This window comes from Erinaceus europaeus, chromosome 3 (assembly GCF_950295315.1).
Source record: "Erinaceus europaeus chromosome 3, mEriEur2.1, whole genome shotgun sequence".
Classification (NCBI taxonomy): domain Eukaryota; kingdom Metazoa; phylum Chordata; class Mammalia; order Eulipotyphla; family Erinaceidae; genus Erinaceus; species Erinaceus europaeus.
This window is the reverse complement of record NC_080164.1, coordinates 137,004,282-137,020,516: the sequence shown is the minus strand read 5'-3', so window position 1 is coordinate 137,020,516 and position 16,235 is coordinate 137,004,282. Positions and strand designations below refer to the sequence as shown.

General features: G+C 34.2%; 1 protein-coding gene across 22 annotated transcripts in view; it reads left to right on the top strand.

Annotated features, from left to right (window-relative positions):
* ADGRL3 (adhesion G protein-coupled receptor L3) overlaps nt 1-16,235 on the top strand; it is an 848,379-nt gene that overhangs the window by 736,164 nt on the left and 95,980 nt on the right. For all 22 annotated transcript variants that reach the window (XM_060188015.1, XM_060188014.1, XM_060188010.1 and 19 more), the window contains 3 exons: nt 305-514; nt 4,183-4,403; nt 13,492-13,558. In XM_060188015.1, coding sequence (XP_060043998.1) covers nt 305-514; nt 4,183-4,403; nt 13,492-13,558 — 498 coding nt within the window. The remainder of the gene's footprint in view (nt 1-304; nt 515-4,182; nt 4,404-13,491; nt 13,559-16,235) is intronic.

The window sequence follows — 16,235 nt, the reverse complement described above, 5'->3', positions numbered from 1 at the left end:
TCTTTGAAGTATGTAGATAAATTTCAGTTGATTTCCTACAACTATCAGTATCCTGAAAATGTGCCAATAATGGTGTAAACATCTTGACATAGTGGAATATCAGAAGTTGATATACATCACAGAGAAAAGATAAAGTGCTTTCTTTATGTTTGGACTGAAAAGTCTCTATAATTATCTCACACTATTCATTGTGTGTTCAAGGTATTCAGCACATTATTAAAATTGTCCTTCAGGGATCCAGGTCCTTATAAAACATTCTGACTATGTATAATTACAACTTATTGTTTTCTTCTTATATTTCTAGCACAGTGATGCAGTCCACGATCTTCTTCTGGATGTGATCACCTGGGTTGGAATTTTGCTGTCCCTTGTTTGTCTCCTGATTTGCATCTTTACATTTTGCTTTTTCCGTGGGCTCCAAAGTGATCGCAATACCATCCACAAGAACCTCTGTATCAGCCTCTTTGTTGCAGAACTGCTCTTTCTGATTGGAATCAACCGAACTGACCAACCAGTAAGCAACATTCAGCTTACATTGATACTAGTAAAGAGTTTCTCTACTTCCAGCTCAAGACAGGACCCATTCATCTTTGGAAGTATCCTGTATTCCAACTGTCTAACATAATCGAGGTTTTATATCTTACTCAGTTTCTCCCTATCTCTGATGTCAAAAAAATAATGAATATTAGGAATATGTGAATGTACATTTCTCTAGAAATTCTGCTGTTTAACTTTTTGACCAGAGCACCACTTTGCTCTTGGCTATTGTTGGTGCCAGCATTTCGCCTGTGTCATCTTTGTCTAAGTCCTATTTGCAATTAATTTTCAACCTCCCAGGTCCTCTTCAGAAATTCTGCACAAAAATTGGCCTTTTTGAAAGAATGTTTATCTTCCTTAGATTGCTTTTTAACCTTTAAATAATGGAGCTGAATATTGAAACAATATAAATGAAACCTTAGGGAAATTATGGAGTAAATCTTCTGTGATAGATTTGATTATTTTTCTTTGAAGTTTATAATATACCTTTAAAAAGAAATAGTAGTTATATTAAAAACTGATATCTAGAGCAAGTGTTTCTAATGGACAAAATTAAGAGAATAGTTCCATTAGCAGATCATAATTTTTTAATTCTTTTTAAAAATAAATATTTATTTATTTACTTATTTTAATGAGAAAGAAAGAGAGAGAGACCAGAGCATTGTTCAGCTCTGGCTTATAGTGGTACTGGGGATTGAACCTGGGACCTTGGCACATTAGACATGAAAGTCTCTTTGTATAAACATTATGCTGTCTCCCCAGCCCTTTTCCCCCCTTTTTAAGGAAATATTTTCTTTATTTTAATGAGAGAGAGCGAGAGAGAGACCAGAGCACTAGTTAGCTCTGGCTTCTGATGGTGCTGGGGATTGAATCTGGAACCTTAAGAATATCAGGCATGAAAATCTTTTGCATAACTACTATGCTTTCTCCGTAGCCCCAGATCATCTTTATAAAAACTCCCCAAGTTGTCCTTTTGTTGTTTTTGTCTGATGTGTCATCAGTGCTTCAACCATACTGGGTAGAAATTTTTAGATATATTGAATAAGAGACTCAGACAAACAACAACACTGAAGCTTCCTCCAGGGACACAGCTTGTACTTGGGTCACATATGTGGCAAAGCAGCAAAGCAATACTGAAGGTTTTTATTTGTTTGTTTGTTTTTTACTGACCTTACTTCCCAAGTTTATATTCGGTTCCTTTCTTAAGTATTAACTTTATATTTTACTACTACTTATATTTAGTCATCTCAAGAAAGGAAAGAAAAGAAAGTGGCAGTGAGAAATGGAGGGAATGAGAGTGGGGTCAAATGGTAGCACTAGAAACAAACAGAAAATGTGAATAACAGACAGTATCAGATATATTACTCAAACTTTTTGACCACATATTTTTATACCTACTTGTCATTTTTGTGAGATGCTTTCTATTTACCTAAGATTCAAGCAGAAAGTGCTAATTTGTTCTCACAATTAAAACTGCAAATGAAAAGATAATTTCATTTTGTAGAAGACTGGTAAGCAAAATACATAATTCATTTACTTAAAGATATTCTCTAGTATGTGTCCATATGTATGGAGTATTTTATAATAAGAATTGCTGTTGGATTCATGCTTGTGATTACACATTCATGATTAATGGCTTTAAGGGGTACAATTATGAAGACTATATTTTTAATTGGTTATCATATACAAATGTGACAGATTTTTCCATAATGCATACATATGAATAAGCAATCAAAGTACACATTTCTTTCCTCCAAAAAAGTAAAGCCTTCTGGTAACAAAAATTAATAGTTGATGTTCTAACTCTTAAAAACAAGAAATGGAAAACTGCTAATTTTCCAAGAAGAAATCATTTCATTCTCTTACAAACCTGCAATTCAAATGCTGTGTGATTTCTTTTCATTTAGAAACTTTATTTTTATATTTGTTCCCTGATGTTACATACGGTGTGATAAACGACACAAATACTGCATACTGCACAAAATTTACTTTCTGACAAGTGGTATAGTGCTCATCCCAACTTGCATTTACTCTCAACTGATAAGGATAGCTGATAAGGTGCCCTCTTCCTGCTTCCTACGTAGTAGCCAGTCATAGTTTTCTTTCCCTCTATGCCTCTGACAGTTAACTTCCTTGTGTTTCCTTAACTCCTCTCTCTCTAACCCAATAACATTGACCTGCTCTTTGTCTCATTTCTTTGGGATCATACTCATCATTGAATCCATGCTAGTCTGATGATCTCTATGAATTTGTTATCCTTTTGCAATAGCAACAACAGATTTTTGTTAGTATTTCTTATTAAATAAAAAAAAAAAAAAAATGACCCTCGGGGAGTCGGGTAGTAGTGCAGCAGGTTAAGCACAAGTGGCCCAAAGCACAAGGACCAGCATAAGAATGCTGGTTCAAGCCCCCGGCTCTCCACCCGCAGGGGAGTCGCTTCACAGGCAGTGAAACAGGTCTTCAGGTGTCTATCTTTCTCTCCCCCTCTCTGTCTTCCCCTCCTCTCTCCATTTCTCTCTGTCCTATCCAACAATGACATCAACAGCAATAACTACAACAACAATGAAAAAACAACAAGGGCAACAAAAAGGAAAATAAATAAATATAAAAAAATTAAAAAATAAAAATAAAAAAATGACCCTCAAAGGAATAAGAATTTCAGGAATTGCCAAGAAAATTAATGCTCATGTGCAATAAGGCACTACAGCTAAAACTTGTAGTACCTTGGAAAATATTTCAGATAGGCTGGGTGGTGACACACCCAGTGGAGTACACATATTACAGTGCATAAGAAGCTGGGCTCAAGCTCCCAGTCCCCACCTGCACGGGGGGAAACCTTTGAAAGTGATGAAGCAGTGCTACAGGTGTCTTTCTCTCTCCCTCTCTTATCTCCTCCTCCCCTCTTGAGTTCTTTGTCACTATTAAATTAATTGTAAAAATGAAAATATTTCAAAGTAACTGACAGCTGTCTTTTTTTTACCAAGTTTATCTATATCAACTTTTAATGCAGATAATAAGAAATTAGAACAATAAAATGTTTCCAGAGAACTTTATTTTAACCAGATCTTCTTTTATAACTGTACATTGGCAACTTCAAAATGTCACCTTAAATCCTTTCTGAAACAAGTCGGGAAGCAGTGAACAAGGAATTAGTAATAATGAATGAGTAATCTTATCATCAAATACTACGGTTAATAATATTTTATTGTAAGAGTTTATAGTCTCCTTAATTGTAATGTTTGTCCTTCATTTATAGTGGAAGAACATACTGTGTTAGTATTTATATAACTATAGCCAAGAGACAAAATTACTGAGTTCCATTTTAAAGGTTTTCTACTGAATTCAGTGATAGTTTTCCATGGGCCTTATTTGAACTTTTCCAATAAATGTAGTATTTGTCCTTATTATTGTGCTGTGCTATTATTACCCATAAGCAATGGAATAAAATATCACTAATTAATAAAAATAACAAAATGTTACATTTGGTGTGATAGACATTTACTTAGGATTTAATTTAAGAACTTTAAGAGACTTTATTCTGTTACTGTTGTATTTTTATTACTTTAGTCTTGATAATTATCTAATTTTATGGCAGTACGTAATATTTAATCAGTGTTTGACTGAATGACTTGTTCCTTTTCCTAGATTGCCTGTGCAGTTTTTGCTGCCCTATTACATTTTTTCTTCTTGGCTGCCTTCACCTGGATGTTCTTGGAGGGGGTACAGCTCTATATCATGCTGGTTGAGGTGTTTGAGAGTGAACATTCACGCAGAAAGTATTTTTACCTGGTCGGCTATGGCATGCCAGCGCTCATCGTCGCTGTGTCTGCAGCAGTTGATTATAGGAGTTATGGAACAGATAAAGTGTGAGTTTTATTCTTTCTTCTTTTATATTTTGAAGCAAAGACTTTGTATTTTCTTGAAAAGTTGGATGTTTATATCAGTTCATAGCAATAAACGATGAGACCTGAGATATAAGTGAGGATAATTCAATTAATGGTTCTTCTTTTATTATAATGTTAAAACAATTCAGAGTTTTTGTGCTGTGCTGGTTTTAAAATTGAAAGTTTTCCATACTATATCAGGACCTAGAGTAATTATAAAGTGATGACTATTTTAATATCTTTTGGAACACTACCAAGTGAAGAACTATATATATATTAAAATCTATACAGCTTTACTTTTTTCCTGCCATATCAGTTCTGATCAATCAAATTATTTATGTCATTAAGAATGACCACCATGACAGTCAGGGAAGCTTGGTTTATCCCTGCCCCCATTTTTTCCTAATTGAGTATTGGGATGTTATGATAAATTTTGTTTTTAGTATAAGTATGTTGGGGAGACATACACCTAAAGAATGCCCAGCATGCTAGTCCAGTCATTTTTGTAATCAATATGACAGTTGGATCCTGAAAATAAATGGAAGTTCCAATAAAAAAAAAATCTTAGAAAGACAACCAACATGTATCTCTGCCAAATATTCACATTTAGGACATAGACTGAGGAAGGAAAACAAAAATAGGGGTGGGAAAAAAGAGGTAACTGCAGCCTTGGAAAGAGAATCACAAGGAAAGTGAGAACAAACTTTCAAGATGATATTTCAGAACAAATCCACAGTGTTTTTTAAAAATATTTATTTATTTATTTCCTTTTGTTGCCCTTGTTGTTTTATTGTTGTAGTTATTAGTGATGTCATCATTGTGGGAATATCCACAGTGTTTTATATGAAAGATAGTTCTAGCTGGAAAAATTTGGAGGATATATTGGTTGTTACATGCAACATTGAAGAAAAACTTGAACATGTATAAAACTAAGGCAGTAATAACAAAATGGTCATCAAATATTACCTATAAGGTGAAGAAGCTTATTAGAGAAATAGTGAAAATAACCAAATAGCATTGATCAAGAAGGAGATATATTTAGAAATGAAGTCCCAAGTGTGTCTTGGGTGAAAAGAATAAAATTGACTAGAGATTCTTAGTAGACATCTTACACTTGGTTTGTGTTCTGTGTACGTAGAGTGAATAAAAGGTAAAGGTCCTAGACCTGCAATCTGTCTAATTTTATGTCTTTCTACAGAGAAAGATGTAAGATGAGGAAAACTTTGATTTAGCACTAAAAGTATCCTTAGTAGTCACCAAATTTAAGGTACTAATTTTACAGATTAAAAAAAAAAAATCAAGGTCCAGGTAAATTTAATCGCCTTACCCTTACTTATAGAATATCTATGACACATTTGTGATAACAAGTCAGATCTGTTTCCTCTAAACTAGGATGTTTTTGATAAAATAACACCCTCTTTTGAGGGGTGAATATGAGGAAAGAACAAATAATCAATTTCTAAGTAGAGGAACTTTACAATATTGCAGAAGAGTCTGACTTTTGCTGAGTGAATATATGAGGTCATGTTGAAAAAGTAAGAAATTTGAAAAGCCTAGAAATGAACACTATGGAAGATGTGGTAAGGGCCAATTAGACATTAATAAAATGTTTTCCAAGAGGTAGTGAAGGCTCAGATGAGGTTAGATAATATCAATTTGTTCACAAGTTAATCAGCAAAATTTCATGACTTTCCACCAGCATTCAACACCCTGAATATGCTAGTAATAAAGCAGCTTGCTGCCCAGATGAGGGGGAACGACAGGAAGTGAGCTCCTGAATAATTGAGAATAGTCCAGAAACACCAACAATATGATTAAAAGAGGATCATCTCACTTCTGTTAAATTTCTTCCTTGGTATAGTGACAGGCTAAATATAGTCATTTGCCTAAATTTAACTACTAGTGACTCATTTTTAATCTTTGTGAATTGTGTTCAAATCTAATATCATTTTGTGGATCTCACTGACAACTGTGAAATGGGATAGAATCGGGAAAAAATACTCTGTGGTTTGCATTTAAGGCCATTTTAGAGGAAAGAGTATTGAATACCATAAGATTTTTTTTAATAACACCTTTATTAACATAATTCACTACCATGAGATTCACTTTTATAGGATATATTTCAGTATATTCATAGTGTTATACACTTAACACCACTATATAGTCTCAGGGTATTTTCATCACCTCAAAAAGAATCCCATTAGTATCTATTCCCTTTTTTAAAAAATTACATGTTTTTATTTATTTACTATTATTGGTTAGAGACAGAGAGAAGCTGAGAGGGCAAGGGGGGTAGAGAAGGAGAGAGAAAGAGAGACACCTGCAGCCCTCATTCACCACTCGTGAGGCTTTCTCCCTGCAGGTGGGGACTAGGGGTTTGCACCTGGTCATTGTACACCGTAATGTGTGCGCTCAACCAGGTGCATCACCTCCTGGCCCCCATTCTCTTTAAATCTTATGTTTTGTTTAACGAAGTTCTCCTGTAATTTATTAAGAATGATAGTTATTTGTGTCCTTAAACTACTTCAAATTTGTCCCCTTGCAGTTTCTGATTTGCATTTCTTTTATGCTGTTTTTTTTCTCTGGATATTTATATTTTTTCTGTTATTAAAATGGTTCCAGTTGTTTGCTTTGTTTTAGGTGTTTATTTTGAGACTGGTGTCATTTTCTGGATAGTAAGAATCTGTCTCAGAATCAACAATCTGTTGTCTCTTGAAGTCTTCCATGAGACTTGTGACTTCTTAGAACTTTGGCCGGCGTTATTTTAACTTTCTGCACCATAGCTGGAAGATCTCATTTACTGACACTATTATTATGTGAGAATAGAGGCTAGTTTATTTCCTAGGAACTGATTTAAAACAAGACTTAGAAATAGCTCAGTTCGGGGTCAGGTGGTGACGCACCTGGTTGAGCGCACATGTTACAGCGCGCAAGGACCCAGGTTCAAGCCCTGGATCCCACCTGCTGGGGAGAAACTTCACTAGTGGTGAAACGGTATTGCAGGTAGCTCTTTACCTCTCTTCCTCTCTATCACCCCTTCCTTCTCAATTTCTGGCTCTCTCTATCCGATATATAAATAAAGAAAGAATGACAAATGAATAAAATAAAATAATATAAATAAAAATAAATAAAAATAAAAAATAAATAAAAATAAAAAATAATTAAAAAATTTTAAAATAAATAGCTCAGTTCATTTCTGTAATTATGATCCCCCCCAGCACAAAGGGAAACATAACAGACATAGAAGAGAAAAAGAGAGAGTAGGTGAGAGAGGGAGAGAAAAGGGTCAGAGAAATTATATTAAAATTCTCTGATAGCCAGGCATATGGCATGCAATCCCTCCTTTGTATATTTTAAATGTACTTTCCGTTGAAAGCCTTCTATTTATTTATTTATTATTTTTATGCCACCAGGGTTATTGCTGGAGACAAAAAAAAAAAAGGAAAAGAAAAAGTACACTGGCAGTTTATAGCACTTTCTTCACAACCTAGGTTTACAACTTAAAGTGTACTGTTGAATGTTATGAGTAAATTAAAAAGGGACTGGAAACTGGTTCTAGGAGAAGGGGGGAGGTGCTGATTTCTAAAAGATACATATTAGGTTTTGATTACCAGAAGTAGAGCCAAAGTTTTGAAAATAGTTGAAGTGAAATTGTATGAGTCTCTGTCTTTTCCATTCATTCTCTCATAAAAATGAATCTTCAAAAAATGTGTTAATTATAGAAACCAGTCACAAATGTCTACAAACTGTGATTTCTTTCCCTCCCTCCCTCCTTCCCTCTCTCCCTTCCTTCCTTTCCTTCTTCCTTCTTCCTTTCCTCCCTCCCTCCCACCCTCTCTCTCTTTCTTTCTTTCTTTCTTTCTTTCTTTCTTTCTTTCTTTCTTTCTTTCTTTCTTTCTTTCAATTTCCAGATAAACAATCCTTAGAGACAAGAAGTATAGTTGTTAGAACTGGGGAAGGTAGCAGATAATCCACTGGAAGTTAATATGGTAGTTACAGTGAGTTGTGGTACAATAGCTTATTTTGTGCCATGATAATATTCTAAAATCAGCTTAACATTTATCAATTTAAAGCATTCTGAGAACCTTTAAATGGCACACTTCAGTGTACCATTCAATGGATGATTCAATGTACAATTATATTAGATGATTTCTAGGATATAAAATATATTCCAATAAGCTTTAAAATTACTATTTTACTAACAAATCAAGATGTGACCTTATCCATAGAAAGGCATAGTAATTTCATTTGAGTAACCCAGGAGGTGACACAGTGGATAAAACGTTGAGGTCTCAAGCATCACGGCCTGAGTTTTATCTCTGGCATTGCAGAAACTATTAAGAATTTCTATTTATTTAAGGATATGTGGCCATGACAATTTTTCTACTTAGTGAAATTTAATGATATAGCTAATATATTATTATCTGTAAGGAAAATGTAGAGTGTATTTTGCCCAAAAAAATGTAGATATGTTTTTGAAAGTAATGTATTGAGGACATGGGAGCATCATAGCCTGTATTTGACATGTTCTATTCATAACCATACTATACTTGCCAAGTATAGTTTGTGATTTAGGTAACTATAGGAAATGAAAGAAATGCTAGCTAATTTACATGGCTTCAGAAATCTTTGGTTAATAGTCTGATAAGAGTGAATTAAACAATCAACAAAATCCTTGCTTCAAAGCATTATAATGGCATTACCTTAAGCATGCTAAATTTGAATAGGGAACTACACTCTAAAAGTATTGTAAAGCATATGTTTTAAGTGACACATCTACAAAATCACACCGTCTAAAAACTAGTGACAATAATAAAATGGGAAGTAGTAGTTAAGTAGTAAAAGAGAAAAAACTATAGAGCTACAGTTTTCTATCATTTTGGTTTGAGAAATCTCTAATTATATTTTAAAGAAAAATAATTCTAGAAGAGAATGATAATGTATCTCTATTAATTAACACCAATACCTTGGACTATTATACAAATAAGTTTGTGTTAATAGAATAAGAGTTTGTCACACACACACACACACAGAGGTATTTAATGACTGCTGTTTTTATAATTTGAAAAAACATGGTCTAAAAATAACAGTTTTATTATTGTTGTTGTTATTTAGTCTGATAGGAATGAGAAAAATTGAGTGGTGACAGGAAGATACAGAGGGTTAGGGATAGTGGTATCTGTAGCATTGCTTCACTGCTCATGAAGCTTTCCCCCTTTAGGTGGAGACCAAGTGCTTGAACCTGGGTTCTTGCACATGGTAATATGAACGCTCAACTAGGTGTATCACAACCCAACTCTTCCAAAATGAAATGTTAATGACATTTTAAAAATTATTTTATTTACTTTTTTTTTTCCAGGGTTATTTCTGGGGCTCACTGTCAGCACTATGAATCCATAGCTCCCGGCAACCATTTTTTCCATCTTTTAAATTCTTTTTCTCTTTCTAAATTTTATTAATTATGACAGTGAGAAATTGAAAGAAGACAGGGAGATAGAAAGAGGGAAAGAAAGGTAGACACCTGTAGATCTGCTTCACAACCCATGAAGTGGACCCCCTTGAAGGTGGGGAGCACTTGGTAAGATATGCATTTAACGGGATGTGACACCACCTGGCCCCCTATTTTATTTACTTATTGAATATTTTTAAACAAAGAAGAAATACACAGACAAAGATAGAGAAAGAAAGGAGATCTGGCTTATTGTGGTGCTATGCATTGAAACTGGGACCTCAGAGCCTCAGGCATGAAAGTCTTTTGCATAACCATTATGCTGTCTCCCCAGCCCATTAAAGATATTTTTAAATTAGATAAATGGAGGGGATCAAGATTTACAGTATATGACAAAGTATTTACAGTATATGCTCCTTTGAATTCCAGAACATGTTTGATTTTTTAAAGACTTTTCAGCATTGCTTCTAATAAGCTTGTAGGATGATCAGAGTACACTTGGCTTTGTCAACTTTGAGACCTCTCTGGTGATTGGACTCCTATAAAGATAATTTATAAATTATATGCATGTAGCTTAATTCCTTTCTTAAAAAGGTAATTGATGTTCCTTAAAAATTAAGCAAGTATAGCCTATTAAAATGAAGGATGTAGCAAATTAAAATGATGCTTTATGTATAAAGACAATCTTCAGATAAATCATAGTCTTCAGTAGCAAGTCTTTCTGGCCATTTGTAAACTAGAGTTGATTAGATTATGCTCAGTCTGCTAAATTGTTCATCTAGTTTTTGTCTCGCTGTTCTAGTTTGGTATCCTCATTGTGCACTGAGATGTGTTCTCTGTATCCAGGCATGTACATATCTCTTTTAATACATACATATATATTCAGGGTGAATTCTTCCAACATTTGCATGAGTAACTCAGTAAAAATACCATGAGGATTTTAAAGGCCATTAATGGTAAAAAGAGAAAGATTTGAGAAAGCCTGTATGTGGCCTAAAAGAACAGCAGGTGTGGCCATATGGTAATCAAATTAGAAAAGGAATTCTTGCCACACTGTCTTCCAGAAGACAGTCAAGGCCAGGAAGACTTCATGGAAGAATGATTTACTCAGTACCTTTTAAGTGATTCATATTGTCTCTTTTACAGTTCAGTTCTGAAGGCAATATGAATCTGTTATACCAAGCAGATATTGAAGAATTCTCTTAAATAATAATAAAAAAATATTATCTCCTAAAGTAATTTAACTTTCACACTTGGAGATCACTATGCCAAAAGTATGTTTATTTCCAACTAAAGCATTTGTTAAACTGAGACCAGTTTCGAAAAAGAAAACCTTTGTAAGGGTAGAATGCAATGTCTTATTGTGAGAGTGCAGTTGATTTGATTATTTAAAATGTTTAAATTTTCTACCTATTTCAGTATATTCTATCATAATATAATTCAGTTTATTTGCATAAGAAATTCTTGGTACCAGGAGATAGTTTTACCTAGTAGAGCTCACACACTGCTATGTATAAGGATCTGGATTTAAGTCACCAATATCATATGGGAACACTGTGCACAGCACTGAGGAAATGAGAATGATGAGACAGTACTGTGGTATCTGTCCTCACTCACTATCTCACAATCTCCCTCTCAGTCTCACTTCCCTCTGTGCATTTACTTGACATCAAAGGAAACATGAAAACAAGAGTTCATCTGCAGCAGCAGGATCACATAGGCATAACTTCCAGTCCTTCTCCCTATTTCCCCCCTTCCCAATTGGAAGCTCTGACCTTGTAGATTGTTATGTTTCTGATTCTTAGAGCATTTTTTCCTTTTAAAAGACTTTACTAAAAATATTTTGTTAGTTCATATGTTATCTCCCAGAAACTTGTTTGATCTATAGGTGAACAAGTGCTGCACAATTACAGTCAGTTTTAAATAGATTATTAGTAATTTATCATATTTATATAATTTCAGCAAATTTGTGGGCTATGTATGTATATATGTATGATCTAGGGAAATTTCTTTTTTTTTTATTGTGAGGGAAAATATAATTAGTTTGATAAAAAAAGAAAGTCTCCAAAAATTTTTTTTTGTTTTGGTTTCTCTTCAATATGCTTTCCTTTATTTAGGTGATAAGCTAGTCTGATCAGAATGAAGGCAGTGTTCATATTTCAACCTTGAGTTCTCTGTCCTATTTCTGTTTATTAGAGACACTTTCCCTCCCTCCCTTCCTCCTTTCCTTTCTTTCTTCCTCCCTCCCTTCCTTCCTTCCTTCCTTCCTTCCTTCCTTCCTTCCTTCCTTCCTTCCTTCCTTGGATAGAGACATCTAGAAATCAAGTGGGAAGGGGAAGATAGAGAGGAAGAGAGAGACACCTGCAGCACTGCTTCACCACTTGTGAAGCTTTCTCCTCAAAGTGGGGACTGGGGTCTAGAATCTGTATCCTTGCTCACTGTAATGTGAGTGCTTAATCAGGTCTGCCACCACCTGGCCCCTACAACATCATTTTTATAATAAAAAATTTTGAACAACAGCAAAACGAAAAGATAACTAATTTTTCAAACAACGTAATGAATAGTAGTTTCAGCCCCGGTGAACTTTATAAGTCCCTTGTAAATTGTATTCATAGTATTCTGTCATTGATTTGGTCTAAGTCACAATTTCATAATTATAAAAATAATTGTACATTTAGGATTGTCAAGTTTAGATCACTTATGAAGTATTCTTGAATATTTTCTCTTGGAGTTGGTTTATTTTGTAACTATGCCTCATATATGGCACAATGGCAAATAATTCAGTACTTGATTTTAACATCAAATTTAATTTATCCAAAATTTACATTAATCTTTCTCATGACCAATCACTTCCACTTTGTCTTCCTGTCATCCTGAAGAATGAAAATGTAATTTCCCAGAGGCTTTTAGAATTGGGGGAGTATTAAATGTAGCTGAAATTAAGTGATTAATAATTTACTTTTGGGTCATGAATCAACTTCATGGGATGCTAAGGATCATTTGCAACCCTAGAATTACTAGCAGTAACAATATACTTTTTAAGACACAAGAATTCTCAAAGGTTGGCTGCCCAACCTAATTAAACTTCAATCTTCTGATACCAATTTTATTTCTTCTTTATACTGAATTTCTCAGATCTTCCTGACAGGAAAATGTCACTTTGCCTGACAGTTGATAGGCAGGTTATGTAGCACCATAATTGGAGAGAAAAGGATAACTTAGAGCTACTTGAAATAATGGCTATGTATATGTCTTTTTCCTTATTTTCTTTATTTTTTCTCCTTCTTTCATCTTCTCTCTCTCTCTCTCTCTTTCTCTTTCTCTCTTTCTCACTCTTTTTTTTTTCCTTTGAGTTTTCTATGACACACGCAAAAGGCCTGAGAAAATAGGCTCATTGCCATTTTTTTTTAACTTCCTCCAGGGGTAATTATCTTACTCCATCAATAGTGCTGTCAGAAATTGGGCACATAATTCAGCATTTAAGTGAACAAGCTATGTAATATTTCCTGTCACCCAGGGGAATGCTTTGCAGCTAACATTCTTCTCTGTCACTCTCTCACTCTTGATATATGTCCCATACTCAGTCCTTGAATGCCTTCTCTCCCTTGTGTTTCATTGCAGATGCTGGCTCCGACTTGACACGTACTTCATTTGGAGTTTTATAGGACCAGCGACCTTGATAATTATGGTGAGAACTCCTAATTAACTATGTATTTCCCAGATCATGAAATAACACTCTCTCTATCCTTGCACTGGCTATCATTAATTTACATAGATTAATTTTGGGAAAGTATGTACTTAGTTGACCCTACATAATTCCAGCAATTAGAGACTCATTATGGGCTATTTTATATTGTAAAGTACTTAATCAAAGCCTTTGGGAGGAAAAAAAAAAGTGTATTTGCAAGAGTTTATGCAATGCTATGGTTATCTAGGAGTTAAATGCACTACTGTATTACTGTCCATGTAGCTTTGTAGATACTTGAATAATGGTGAATTTAAGTAAGACAGTAGAACATTTCCTTTATCTTTCACTGCTATAATTTGTATTACGAATGAAATTGGAAATTGGAAAAATAGCAAAATGCCTTACTGTTACTTCCAGATATTTTCCTTATAAATTCTGAAAATTTTAAAATGTGAAGGATTTCTGTTGAAATTTAACTTAAAGTGTGCCTTGGGCTGGGTGCATAAGAACTGACTGTGGGGGGGGGGGCGGTGCAGAGAATAGTTTAAACAATAGAGGCTTTATTTGTGTGAACAGGGTAAAAGACAAATATTTATCTAGGTGCTGCAAATAAGTGGCTTCATTTAAGGTAAAGCAAAAAAGAGGTCTGTAAGGGCAGTACAAAAGTATGGGACATATATTTTAGATATAAAAATTAGCAATTATCATCAGGGCTTAAGAGTACACTAGGTCCATAAAGTCTGAGTATAGTTATCTAAAGTTTAGTCCCATAAGGTAAAAGATAAACAATATCAGTTGAGATATAGGTTGGTCATGGCTATAGAAGGGTCTAAAAGTTTCCTGGCTAGCAGAGTCACACGTGTTCAGTTCCCAGGAGAAGTAGCCATGACAGATACCTGGAATATCATTGCCAAGATGCTTCTGACCAGGGGAAGAAGCAGCAGCCAAAAAGTGTGACCTGCTCCAAGTCTGTGCTTGTTTCTTTCTTTAATTCCTGACTAAATAATATTTTGTAAAGAGAAAAAGCAAATAAAAATAAAATGTGTAAATTTTCTGAAGAAAATTTGAAGATACTTTCTGAAGATACATTCCCTTCTCTGTGTCCCTGCCTCAGGCTGTCATCTGTCATCATTCGTATGCTAATAGTCCCAAATTCTTTTTGGGATCACAACAGATTTCACTTAAGAATCAATCACTCATGTATATTATCTGGTATTATAGTTACAATTTTTATTTTTAAATACATAATATCTTGATTTCATGTATAAATTATTTTAATTTTATAGTATTAGTATCATTATGTCCATGCTTATCATTTTAAAATACAAAGTTCCTATTCATTTTTAAATAAGATAGCCTTTTGGTTTTGAATGAATTTGGTCTATAAATCATTTTCTGAAGTTTCACCTTTGGGACAGGTACATTTTAAAGTTCAGAAAATTTACACGTTTTATTTTTGTTTTTTCTCTTTATAAAATATTATTTATTCAGTAATTAAAGAGAGAAAGAGAAACAACCAGAGTCCCTCTGGCACATGAAATGCCAGGGATTGAACTCAGGACCTCATGCTTGAGAGTCCAAGACTTCACTAATTGTGCCACCTTCTGGGCTGCAATTTTTCAGATTTTAGAAAAGTAGTATGGTGCTCAGACTTCAAAAATTTTAATATCCCTAAATAGAAATAAAAACTTGCCCCAAATCAAACATACCAGCTAACTTAACAATAGGGACTTGGGGAGATTCTAAATCTGGGCATAGAAATAATTCAACTAAAAAACACATACTCATTGAAAGTAATTGCAAATGGGATAAATACGTGAAGAGCCTTCTATTTACTTAAATCACTTTTTCCCCACTAAATGAGTTCAGGTCAGATTTTTTTTTTTATTACTCACTGATTTTTTTTTTAATATTTACTTATTTATTTCCTTTTTGTTGCCCTTGTTTTTATTGTTGTTGTAGTTATTGTTGCTGTCACTGTTGGATAGGACGGAAATAGAGAGAGAAGGGGAAAACAGAGATTGGGAGAGAAAGACAGACACCTGCAGACCTGCTTCACCACCTGTGAAGTGACTCCCCTGTAGGTGGGGATCCTTGCGCTTTGCACCACGTGCGCTTAACCCACTGCGCTACTGCCCAACTCCCACTCATTGAATTTTTAAAGCTTTTTCAAGTATTTTGGATTTAAGAAGGGATTATAGACACAATATAAAGATTTTTTAAATTATCTTTATTTATTGGATAGAGATAGACAAAGATTAAGAGGGATGGGGGAGAGGGAAGAGAAACAAAGAGACACCTGCAACCCTGCTTCACCACTCACAAAGCTTTTCCCCTGCAAGACTGGAGACTTGAATCAAGGTCTTTGCATACTTTAAAATGTGCAGTGATCCAAGTGTGCCACCACCCAGCCCCTTATAAAGAGAATTTTAGTGGTACTGATCATAATTCAATTTTCCTAGTCCGCTCCAATCCCCATTTCAGTAATATATAAGCAAATCAGATGATAAGAGCAATTCAATATATCATTTTTATACAGTTTACATATATATTCTCTATACAGTTTAGGTATTTGTGACATAGAACCTCTTGTTTATGTTTAAATAATATAAATTCTCTGGTTCCATTAATATAGTAGTATAGTTGAAGAGTCTCTCTACTTTCAAGTAATCCTAAT